We start from the raw sequence: 13,547 nt of genomic DNA on the forward strand, positions 1-13,547 counted from the left end.
AATGACTTCTTGCAATTAATGTTGGTCTGCTGTTCTTGCACTGAAAAAAAAAGGAAATCTCAGTAAGTGGTTATTTTTTATTTGCTTCAAACCTTTTGTATTCCTATTTATACTGTTATACATGCATTTGAGCATGGAATATGTTAAGTTACTGCACTGTAAACATATTTAAAATTGCAGTTTCATCATATCTGGTTAAGTGCACGGTCCTATATGTGGCCCTGTGGTAGTGTCCATGAAAAATTGTGGCCCCCTCCAGCATTTAAGTTGCCCATCCCTGATCTAGATAGACTGAACAAACTGGCCTAGAAATAGAGGTGGGGAAAAAAATGATACAGTATAGTATCGTGATATTTTGCATGGCAATATTATATCGATTCATGGCCGCCAAGTGTCCATATTTAGCGTTCTAACAGCCGGTCGGCCGGCTGTATTTTCACTGTAATTCAGAAGCCGTAGCAGGCTGACTTTTAGGAATATACTGGAAATACTTCAGATGTGTCAGGATATCATGTCTGGAAGTTGTCAAAATAACGCTGCAAAGTTTGACTTTTTTTAATGTTTCATTCCAAAAAATTCAGAGCAGTGAAGCTTAAAGTTTCTGAAAGTTTGACAAAATGCTGCAGTTGTTGTCGTCCATACATGTTTGATATCAGTTCAGTTCAGTTTGACTGAATACTTTGTTGGTCAGTCTGTGGGTTTGACTCTCATTGTGGAGAAATAAAAAGACTGAAGTGAGAAGAATAGACTGAGAATTTTCTCTTATTTGACAAAACAATTCTTGATTGAATTTGATTTTGTGGACACAAAATGCAGTTAAACAGTTAAATCGCAATATATTGTATCACAATACTCACCATATCGCAAAATGCTTAAAATCGCAATAATATCATACCATGACTCAAGTATCGGGATAAAACCCTACCGTGGGGCCTCTGCTGATTCCCACCTCTACCTAAAACTAAATTAAATTAGAAAAATCACTTACTAAAAACAAAGGTTGCACTGATGATCACATATTGGGTGTAGTGTTTTTGGATTGGACAAACACACAAACCTGTCCTGTGTTTCAACTCGACTATCAGGGTTCGATGTACTTAACTTGTCTGTTTAGTCAAACACAAACCTTACCTGTACCAGTAGCACTATAGGAGAGAGAAGAGAGGGCTGTTAATGGCCGGATAGCTTTGATAAGTTTTGTTATGCTTGTCGTCTGTAGCCGTAGACTTGGATGATTGTTCCATTGTGTTAAGAACGGAGCAGCAGAAAGCCCAGATTCAGTAAATGACACTGAGCTGAATGTGATTCAAGCCTGTACAAAAATAGAAACCTAATCACATTCATTGAAAATGGGGAAGAAAGCTTATTGCTACTGCAAAGCTGCTGGCAGGGTAGAACGAAAGGAGGGAGTTCAGACTAAAGCAAAAGGGCACTGCGGCTTTCTGTGGCCCCCACTGCTGGTAAACAAGCTAGGATGTGAAAAATCGGATAAAGGAAAAAGGCCATATAAACAATGTGATCACTTAAGGCCGAGGGAGGAGGGAGGGAGGGATAGTGAGCAGTGAACATCAGCTTGCAGAGCCCTGTGGGGGTGACAGAGAGGTGAGGAGAACAGTAAGAGGTATAGAGAGAAAAGAGAGGGAGTTTAATGGGGGATAAGTTTGGTAAGAATAAGGAGGGGATGGAGGGCGCCGGAGGGAAATGCACAGACGTACTTGAGAAGGCGGGAAACGTCATTGGAGAGAATGGCTTGCATGCTGGAACGAGCTAAGGATGTAGGAGGGAGGCTGAACTTTAAGAAGAGGAAGAAAGAGACTATACCCTATATTCTACTAAAGAATCAGAAGTGAAAGCTTTTACCTCAGTAATTGCTAAATGCCACCTCCTTCTGAATTGCAAATCCACATCAGTTCCTTCCTGCACACAATGGATTAAATAGGCTATGTCGTTTTTGAAATGAGAGAAAATTATTAGGGCCGGGACTCGATTAAAAAAATGTATCTAATTAATTAGAGGCTTTGTAATTAATCAATCGAAATTAATCGCATTTTAATCGCATATAAATATTTGACCTGAGAACAGTGAGAAGTATTTTTTTTCACATGGATTCACATGTATACCATTAAATAATGACTGAATACATAAGCTTAAGCAACAAAAATATTGTTTATTTTTGTTCAAGTCCAACAGACCAGTCAACGCTAGCTAACACACAAGCGTCCATGCTAGCTGCTATATGTTTTGCATTGAGGTGATACTTGAGGCTTGATGTGCTGCGTTGATATGTGAATTCCTTGTTGCATAGCAACACAACCATGCTCTTATCGATGCTTCTATCTGTTGTTTTTTTGTAACAAAATGTCCCATCATCCACGGGGCCAACCAAAGCGTCTCATCAGCTTCTTCCTTCATGTTCACTGTGGTTTGTTGTTGTCTGAACTCATGAACGCTAGTTGGTGCTCCAGTATAATCGGTCCGCCTGAAACTCATCCAGTGAGAAACGTTCCACGGTGCAAAAATAAGTGCGAATAAAATGCGTCAATTTATTTAACGCGTTAATTTTTGTGTAATTAATTAATCCTAATTAACGTGTTAAAGTCCCAGCCCTAAAAATTATATATTCAAGAAGGGGAAACTTGAGCAAATTCTCCAATAAATGGCAACCGTTTATGGACTTTTTTCTTTTTTTTCTTTCCTCACCTTCCCCTCCGTCTTTTACAATTATTTATGTATTTCATCTGTTATGTTTATGTGGTCAGTTTAATAATTTTATACAGACTATGTTTGGTTTCAATTTATGTGACAGTTGTTTGTTCTTAAAAAATATATAAATCTAAATCTAAAGGGTGTATACAAACATGTTTAATGCCGACACCAATGTACCCTGATATAGGTTTGTCCCTCTGTTGTTATTGTATACACATCAATGAAAATATGAAACAAAAAGAAGAAGCGGAAGAGAGAAGGATGTTAGTGCAGAGGACTGGGGGATTGTGGGAAATACACTGAGCCTATTGGATAGCATCCAGTTTGTTGCTGATAGAGGATAGACTCTGACTGAGATGGAAATCTTCTGAGTTCTGGGAAATAACATACCTGTCAAAACACATTAGAGTCACACATTGTTTCTGCTTATTTTATGAGTCAAATGCTGTTTCTGGGGGGAGACAATAATACATTTTTCATCGTCCCTCTGCTATTACTGCTACTTTTCTTCTTTGCACAAGCAACCTCCACTCTCTAGCATGCAGATGTAGCAGCATTTTACTATCGGGAGTGCACTGCGATTAATCAACGCCAAGCTAAACCTCTGAAATTTGCTAAATATCCTTTAGAATATGCTTATGTGCTGTCTTAAAGCCATGGAAATTGTTATTCAAAAAAGTTTTGGCCGCTCTAGAAACTACAGACAAAAGCAGGCTGAAAGAGCTGAACACGTTATTATCAAGCTTCACACCTTTTAGCTGTTAACATTTTAGTGTTTTTCTTCTCTCGACCATTTGTAACAGAGTTGGAAGATAGACGAGATTTAAAAGTGCTCAATGACATTAACTCTGTTCGTTTCCATTCATTCTGTAAATTATTGCATGCAAAAGGTGCAGAGGGGACAGAAGCCGATTTACCCAATTCAGTACGGGCATATGGAACAGAAAGCAACAAAAGATCTGCAGAACGGAAAGAATAAGGTTAAGTGGGGGAGAGAGACAGAGAAGAACAGGATGAACAATGACAACAATAATAGCACTAACCCTATAATGATGTCTGCGACTAATTATGGTAGTTGTGAGTCTGGTAAATAGAATCAAACAGAGGTTGTGACGGGAGTAGAAGCAGTAATAAAAGAAGGAATAGGATGTGAAATTTGATTAATACTGATGAGATAATAGTAGTGGGTGTCTAGCAGGTTCAGCAACAGTCCAGACCCACTACAACATGTAGTTGTGGTAAGGCAGCAGAATATGTGTTAAACTGGTAATATACCGGATCAATAACCACAGGAGTGTTGCTGTGCTCACCAACACTCTTATCACTCAGCAACAGACTTATCTTTTTAACTTGGCTTTTACCTGAACCATTTTTAGAGATTTTTGTGCTCATGCAACTTAGTGTTATTACATCTTCTCTTTTATTTATTTATTTATTTGCTACTATTTATATATATATATATATATATATATATATATATATATATATATATATATATATATATATTTACTTTCCATTGCCATTATTGACCATTATTTCATTTTTTTATTTTTTATTATTATTATATATATTTTCATCTTATTTTATTTTATCTTACTTTATTCTTTATCTAATTTATTTCTAACTTGCCTCCAGTGTTTCCTCACTGCTCCATGTTGAGATGGAGCTTCCTCAGTTTGTGCTTTGATTTTAATAGGATGGGTGGGATGAAGGTGGGTGGGGTGGAGGGTTGGGGATGGGCGGATGATGTTTGTTTCTATGTTTTGTTATCGTTTTATTACTATTATTTTCTCCCTTTTTTTATGTAAAGCGCTTTGTGTTGCATCTCTCTTGTATGAAAAGTGCTATACAAATAAAGTCTGATGATGATGATTATATTATAATATGTTAAGCTAGTGTGTGAATAACTGGTGAGCTTCCAGTTTGAGGAGGGTGAAGCAGTCCACACTGGAGTTCCCAGGCAGCAGAAACTTAATGAATCGATAAGGAAACAAAGCATTGTTCAGCTGTGTTTACAGGGTTCACCCGGAGTGTCTGCAGCCAGAGCCGGAGCTGCTGCAGCCTTGTCGAGTCAGAGCCCCGTCAGGCTTACTGGAATATTTATTGGCTAATTCACTAACACAGTTGTAGCTGCACTTGTCTCACAGAACATAAAGTGACAAGCAACACAGTTACTTAAAGTGAATTACGCCTTGCAAATTGATCCATGTAACCCGCATTTAATGTTCATTAAAATACCAATATCTCACCTCTTAAAAATGTGAACCGCAACTCATTAATCAGGATGGAAACATTTCACACGGGAGAAATTGTTTTCTTTGAAGGTTAATGATGCAGTGATATTTTAATGATGATCTATTGGTCGCATTAAGTGGAATGCAGGATCCAGCAGTTTTGGAGTTTAAGCCATACTACTGGGGACTAAAAGTGAAAAGTCTCAGGTTCAGTTTTCACCATTCTTTTGTTGAGTCCTTCAACTTGATGAAGGTGAAATATTTTCTTACTGGATATTCATGCAGCAACAGATGGTGGCAAAATAATAAACTACACCTGCTGTGTTCGTTGTATTGAGGGGATATGTCAATCATGCAATATTATGGCTTTTTTGATTGGTTCTTAATTGTTTTCAACTTTATTGCCCAATGTCGTAAGGTGAAGTAGACTGTGGCTACAACAGTAATATGGTAATACTTTCAGTAACTTTAACTTTTAGAACTTTTAGAGCACAGCTCTAGCATGTATGTATGTATGTATATATATATATATATATATATATATATATATATATATATATATATATATATATGCTGACATCCAAAAATGAACAATGTTTTCAAGACATAAGTTTCACTAAAAGTTGACATAGCCTACTCTGTGCATTCCCATCAAGAAATTATTATTTCTATTGAAAAAAATATTCAGGTTTTATTACTTTTTTTCTCTTGAAATGAGGCCTAATTTTGTATATTTGACTAAAATTGACCAATAATAATGAAAACAAATATGAAAATGATATATACGTTTTTTGGTCATCAGTTGCCTGCCTTAAAAGGTGAAATTAAAAGTTGGTAATATTTTTTTTTTCTACATGTCCTAAAAACAGTCTTGTGTCATGGGGTCCTTGTTGACCCCTGAGGAGGATAGGTGTATAGTACACAAGGGTTAAACACCAAAAATAGATAATTGAAAGTAACTTAACTGTCCAAATCCATAATCCCATTAATATAAATTGTTTGATTACTACTTCTTGGCCTTTTTTGTGGCATTGCAGATGCATTTACTTCATAATCTGTCCATTCATCTTTCACATTTTTACATAATTTTTGTTTTCGAAGGTGAGTTTTTGTTGTGTCATGGTTGTGATTAATATTTTAAGCCAAATAAAGCCCAGTTTGTAGGCCTTGACTTTTTGCACCTCAGTGTGGCAAGCCTCATCTTGATTTGCCTTCAAAACATAAAAAGGAGCCCTATGGAGTTTTTATGGAGCAGTTGTATTTGTCTTTATTAGTGTATTAGTGGGTCACTGTTTTGTTTGTCAGTGCTCATGTTTTTCCAAAAGTTTTATGAGGAAGGAAGCTCACTGTGTTGTGAAACACCACCAACTGTGTTAATCTACTGTGAAATATTCTGTATAACTCAGTGGCCGTGAACTGACTCTGGAACATCTATTGGTCATTTGCAGCAGAGGACATTTGCAGCCACCCCGTTCTCTGAGCCCATCATGGTGAAGCTCCACAGTGGGATGACCCGACAGACGGAGGACCCAGAGATGCTGTGGGTGATGGGTCCAGTGCTGGCAGTCATTCTCATCATCGTCATAGTCATCGCTATTCTACTCTTCAAGAGGTGAGTCTGAGGACCAAAGCAGACAGCTTTTAACAACAAGTTGGTTTCTCCTGTTATTAGTGGTTGGGGGGACAATTTACTCAGGAAATATTGTTAAAAATGAAGGACAAAAGGTACAAAATAAATCAATTGAAGAGAGAGGACACGTGAAAAAGGCAGCCTTTCCTTTAATATTTTTGAATAGTCCGTGAATAAAGTGAAACTATATTGCGGAACGAATCAGCTAAGATCATAGGGGAAAAAAACTGAAAACCTCCATTGCATGTTTCTGGTTAAATATTCATATATTTTTTTTAAATTTCCATTTAATATTATCATTATTATTTTAGTATTGTTATTATTATTGAATATTGTTATTATTATTATTTTCTATTTTTTTTAATTTCCATTTTTTTTTTATTTTTATTTTTATTTTTTATTATTAATCTTTTTTTTTTTTTAATTCCATTAAATATTATTATTAAAAGACACTACAATTGAGGGTCAATCAAAGATAAGGCAGTAAAGGACAATTATTTTAAGTAAAAATCGAAATTTCCAAACAAACTGTCAGTTGTAAAATCATTTGCACTCTCACTTATTGTAAGATAAAAAGCATTTAACAATGGTGTTTGCACACAATGCTCATTTTGTGTCCTCTGCCATAAAAAGACTATGGGATGGTTTCAGTGTACCTTGAAGGCAGTGCATGCTCATTGTGTTTCTCCTCATATCTTCTAGCTGAGTAATCACTTTGGCACAGTCCAGAGAGAGACCTAGAGCGTTTTCTTCAGCACTGCAGATGACTAAAACATTTTACAAGATTCAGGCACCAAAAAAAATTGTCCGAGTGGAGTATTTTCCAGAGTAGAGACAGACATTCATCTTCGCTGAGCCGGCCTGGAGGCAAAGGCCCTTCGTGGCATATGGGAGGAAGGCGCTGTGAGTTGCCCTGAAGCACGGCTCTTCCAGGCTAACAGTTGGCTCACGCTTCCTGTGTGTGGATCACACATCTGGAGCTGCTGACTGGGCTGAAGGGGGCTTCCATATGGCCACTGCTTTACTCATATGGCAACATTTCCTTTGTCTTTCTTACATTCTGCCTTTTGCTCATTCTGTTCTGATGTGTCTGAATTAGTTCAATAATATTATATAGTATAATGTATAATATATTATAATAATATATAGGAGAAGGAAGGAAAAAAATAGAAGGAAAAAACAGACCTGAAAAATCCCCCTCTGGTGTGGGCACTTCGTCGACTAATGGTGCATTCAGGTGTACATTGTAAACTCTGAGAATCTCAAGCTGTAGTTTTAAAGTACAGTTTGTTCTCATCAAATGATTGGTATATTATATATACCATTATATATACCATACCATATATTAAGTTATTCTTGTTACATTTAACCCTTTATAGGGCACTCATTGAAATAATTGGAATGGACATTTCAACCCAACCAAGTGTTATTGCAGGATAATACAAGACTTTTGTGACTTTTTTCAAAATGTTTCATGAGAACAAAGCAGCACACTGCTATCAGTCAGCCTCCACTTGTTTTCATGGTTCTTGTATTTACTAAGCATTATGGCAAGAATGTTTTAAAGCCGCCCTTTAAAATAAAAGCAAACACATGTAGCTTTCAAAATAAGAGCACATGGACGTGAGAAGACTGTCAAAGTATGATGCCTTACATAAAACAGAAGAGCCCTTATTCTCCTTTACAATAATTCATTAAAATATGCAACAATTAAGATGGAATAATGGCATAAGAATGTGCAAGATGCACCAAATTTAGGCTTTTAGGGCAAAAAATTTCCCCATGCCCCCGGACCCCCAGACTTTCTTCGGGTCATCCCATCATAGTCTCAAAAAATCCTGTGGGAAACACTGCCTCTAAAGCTTGTTTTGCGACACTGTCATTTTTTATACTTTCTAAATTGCTGATCGATATTTACACGTGGGGGACATCCAGGGGACAAATAACAAAAATGTACTCCCGCTGCTGAAAAAAATCCTAGAGGAAACACTGAATATTATAGACTTCAGACCGAGTACAACACCTGTAATGGGCATATGCATTAAATAATGATTTCCTCAGAGGGATCGAGAAACAAAGATGTGTTTTGTAGCTGTTCAAATGGACATGACTGCATCACTAGGGTTGCTATCCCTCTGCTAAGATGTCCACAGAAACACAGAGAAATGGTATTAAAGTGCTGTAGCGTGCACTGTCACATGCACTTCCTTTCCATTGTGACACTTTGCGGCATTCCTGCTACTGACAACTTGTAAATAAATCCTTTCTCTCTCTTCTCTGCTCCCTTCTCACTGTCTGCCTGATTTCTGTGGACGCAGCAAACAAGAAAGGTAAGTGCCTCGGTCTGTTCTGTTCTGTCTGTGTGTCAGAGTGCATGAGTTCTTCTTTGTATTTTCTACTCTTCAGATCTGAGTGTTCTGTTCACAAATCCTGCAAAACAAATGCTAGACATTAGAAATCCAACCTTAATGTCACCAAGAGGCAATTAAAAACATGACTTTCTTTATCAGTGATACTTGCAGAATCAGTCAATTTTACTTTTTTTTAATAAAGAAATTGATGCTTCAACTACATTATCTGATAGATACTGATAAAAATACTTGTATTGCCATAAACAGGTGCAGTCACTGTCATATTACTCTTGTAAAACTTGAACAAAACTCTTAAGAGTCTGGTACACTGTAAAATAAAATAAAAATCTGTTTAATTTATGGTAAAATACCAGCTGCTGTGGTTGCCAGAACTTCACCATAAAAAATACAGTGAGTGGGTTTTCTATTGTAAAATCAAATATAAATATCAGCAAAAACTGTAATTAAGACTGAACAGTCCCTTTATTTTTAAGGGTATTTGTGTCCTTGTGACATTATGGTATTTCTCCTTTAATTTAACATAAAAAAATAAACTGTGTTTTCTACAGTTTAAAAGTTTTGTACTATTCCTTGATTTACGGTAAATAAATGCATGTACTACCGTGATATTCAATTTTTAATTTTTTTGCCCCTATTTCTGATGCAATTTGACAGTGTTTTTCTCTAATTTCTACGAACATTTTTTACAGTGTACATAAATGGGGAAAATGTTTAATTGGTCCCTCTCTCTTATTAAATTGCAAATTTTTGTGATAACTTATATATTATAATTAGACTTTCATACAGTTCAGTTAATCTAAATATGTCTTGAAACAAAATGAATTTACAATGTCCATACTGGGTGTAGGCCTGTGACCCCTAATTCATTTTGTTGTAACTTCTATAAAGTGAGTGACTCTAATAGTATGAACTAATATAAATACAATGAAGCAGGAAATATTATAACAACAAGACTAAGGAAAAAAACAAGTACATGGCTGATTGCTTTTGGTCAATGCAATTTTGTGTGCAATGTGTTACAGGAATAGTTATTGGTAGTGTCTATGATGTGAATATTTTTGATATAAGCGGTTAGAACAAAAAAATAATAATACACTTAATGATGTAATAAAAACTTTGCCTCTGGATGACACGAGAAGCACAGGATGACAGAATTTGACACAGCTTGGTTGACTGAGGAAAAGGCTTGCTGTAACTTGCACCTCCATGTTCCAACTACAGTAGCTGCCCCCTCAAGATGGAGACAGACACAGAACACATGAATAGAGCACAGCGAAGAGCAGATGTAGAAAGAAGCATTACTCGTGCAGCAATTTCAGGTTTTTTTTAATTTTTTTAATTAAGCTTCAAACACTGGGAAGAGGCCCCGGGGTCAAACCAGAACACGAGATTACTATGTGTCTCATCTGGCCTGGGAATGCCTCAGGGTCCCCAAGAAGAACTGGAAGTTGTGGCTGCAAGTTGTGGCCCTAAATAAGCGGCTGAAAATGGATGGATGGATGGATGGATGGATGGATGGATGGATGATTGGATGGATGGATAGATGGATGGATGGATGATTGGATGGATGGATGGATGGATGGATGATGGATGGATGGATGGATGGATGGATGATTGGATGGATGGATAGATGGATGGACGATTGGATGGGTAATTGGATGGATGGATGGATGGATGGATGGATGGATGGATGGATGGATGATGGATGGATGATTGGATGGATGGATAGATGGATGGATGATTGGAGGGGTAATTGGATGGATGGATGGATGGATGGATGGATGGATGGATGGATGGATGGATGGATGGATGGATGGATGGATGGATGGATACAAATAAATATAAATGTGACCGGTCTTATCTAAGCGCCATATGTGGAAACCACTTGCAATGGTTAAACCAGGTGGAGCAGTGATAATTAACACTAGAAGAAAAATACGTTATTATTATCATATGTGATGTCTCCATATTAGTCCATATGCTGACTTTATCTGCAGTTACTGGGACAAAGTGACACGTTTTTACACAAATAAGGTAATACATTTATGTATTATGTCGCTAAATGTGAAAGGTACGAATATTAACAACTTTGTCATATGCAGCGTTGCACAAAGTGTATAAACTTTTGAAAGTCTTTTTGACTGTCTGCCTAAGCTTCAGATGTCAGTAATTTTAACTGTCGATTATATGTAGTGCATCAACAAGTTCTGTCTTAGCGGTACTACAAAGAGAACATTTGTTCAGATTTAAACAGTTCATTATAAACATTATAATTTGGTAATATCACATTATATGATGTTAATATTTACATATCTTGAAAACCCCTGCCCAAGCCTGCAATAACAATAACAAAAAAAAAATCAGCCCAAGCTCAGGTGGAGGATGCAGAGTCACATTTTTTAAGTCAGCAATCGCTGCCCCCACTGAGTTTCGCTGTTTTATGCCGCTGAGATGGTGCAGACTGTGGGAGGTGGGAGTGGAAGATGCAGGCCACTGTATTCAGATCATTTATTTGAGTAACAGTAGCAATACTACAGTGTAAAAATGCTGTAATCTAGTCACATTGTTACCTTCTCTCATTGAACCACTTCTTCATTTCCCCAGGAAACGAACATCTCCCGCCAAGGATGAGCAGATGGCGGGGGTCAAGGACTCTCTGCTGGCCCACTCCTCAGACCCTGTGGAGATGAGGAGACTCAACTATCAAACACAAGGCATGGACACACACACACACACACACACACACACACACAAACAATTGTCCCAAGCACCTATAAGCTTTATCCATTGTGAATCTTACATGCACATACAGTACTGTGCATTTTCAAATAGTAATTGTACTTAAACTGCAAAGAGAACCAGGTTGAAACATGCTCCCATAGGGTTCTGAAGTGAGAGAAGCTTTTTCTGGTTCTGGTTGTTATTATTACTTGGATCGACATGAAACTCTCTCAGTTGAGAGTTGTGTCTGTACTTGAAGTCAAAGTACAAGCTGGCGTACATAAAAATTTCAGGGTGGAAATTAACCACGACTCCCAAGGTACATTTCAGCAAAGAACATCCAGTAGCAGAGCTTACCATTATTTTCTGTGCACTTCTAATGGCAAACAGAAGATGCACCTCTGTCTGGCAGCCAAGGCTCATGGGAATTGTAGTACTTAGAGTTGTCCCTTGTGATAAGTAAGCTGGGTGTAAAGGATCTATGGTAAAAAAAACACCAGTGGCTCTTTCCGCTTTGCTTTCACTCTAAGAGAAAGGACATATATAGTCAATGCTCATTTAAAAATCTAGAGCAGTGTCCGTTTGGGGCAGGTGCAATGTACAGTTTTGTGCAGAAATGCTCAGCCAAACAACTTCACATGCAACATTGTGCAACCTTAGGCCCTGAAAAATACACCTACAATGAAATAGTGGTCATTTCTCATTTGAAGTTTAAAGAATTAATTTAGAGGAAAGATGATTTAAGTGACTTTGAACGTGGCATTGTTGTTGGTCCGAGTATTTCACAAACTGCTGATCACGCACAACCATCTCTAGGGTTTACAGAGAATGGTCCCAACAAGAAAAAATATCCAGAGAGCCTTGGTGTCTTGTTGATGCCAGAGGTCAGAGGTCAGAGGAGAATGGCCAGACTGGTTCAACAGTAACTCAAATAACCACTGGTTGCAACCAAGGTCTGCAGAAGAGCATCTCTGAACACAGAACACGTCCAACTTTGAAGCAGATGGTCTACAGCAGCAGAGGACCACACCAACACTTTATTAGGACACCTTGCTAACTCATAAAGTGGCCGGTGAGAGTGTATTTGCTGCCATCCAATTAGATGAAGTTTTCTGCCTTGGTTCGCTGTGTGTCCATGGAAACCAAAGATACCACACCATTGAAAACAAGGACATTTGCCTTTGAGCCCGTAAATGATACACCTCTTTACCAACAGTGAAGATATCAATTATACTCTTAGCTTTTAAGGTTTATTATCCAGTCAGGACACTATGTTTATAATATTAGTAATTAGTACAGGAATAGGGAAGGATCCCTGGTAGCCTTGGCAGCAAACTACTTGATTTTTGAGAAGAACCTTAAAGACCTATACTTGTTGTTATCTTGGGGGGGTTTTTTAAATCCAATTTACTTCAAATTATGGATAATCTAGAACTGGCAGACCATGCTGCGCTGAAAATCAAATGCATCTTTTTATACCATTTCAGACAGCCATTGATCAAGTTTTTCAATACTGTCAAGAGGTAATGCAGTGCAGGATTGAATCAATCTGTAAAATGCATTACTCTGCATTAATTTTGTAACACTGACAATAATTAATGCATGTGGTGTTTACTATGTATTTCTTGGCTCAGGGAAGTTATAAGAACCTTCTTATTGATTATTATACCAAACAAAATTAATGGAAACTTGTCCAGCAGCGTAGAAGTCTCTTTGCTGGGCTTCAGCCCTGGTGAGGCTTTAAGTTAGATTGTTCTGATTATGCTAAAATTTAGGTGCCACAAGCTCTTCTCATTCATAGTTTGCAGCTGGAACTCAGGTGAATCTGAAGAGCTGAAGTCGTCCAATAAGCCAGCTTGTTGACAAAATTGTTTAAAGATGGCA

At 37.4% G+C, this 13,547-nt stretch overlaps 1 protein-coding gene across 1 annotated transcript in view; it reads left to right on the forward strand.

Annotated features, from left to right (window-relative positions):
* The window catches only part of ptprfa (protein tyrosine phosphatase receptor type Fa), a 248,912-nt gene that overhangs the window by 196,127 nt on the left and 39,238 nt on the right, over positions 1-13,547 (forward strand). The window contains exons 19-20 of the mRNA XM_059340745.1: positions 6,389-6,552; positions 11,547-11,656. Coding sequence (XP_059196728.1) covers positions 6,389-6,552; positions 11,547-11,656 — 274 coding nt within the window. The remainder of the gene's footprint in view (positions 1-6,388; positions 6,553-11,546; positions 11,657-13,547) is intronic.

The sequence above is a fragment of the Centropristis striata genome, chromosome 9 (genome assembly GCF_030273125.1).
Source record: "Centropristis striata isolate RG_2023a ecotype Rhode Island chromosome 9, C.striata_1.0, whole genome shotgun sequence".
Classification (NCBI taxonomy): Eukaryota; Metazoa; Chordata; class Actinopteri; order Perciformes; family Serranidae; genus Centropristis; species Centropristis striata.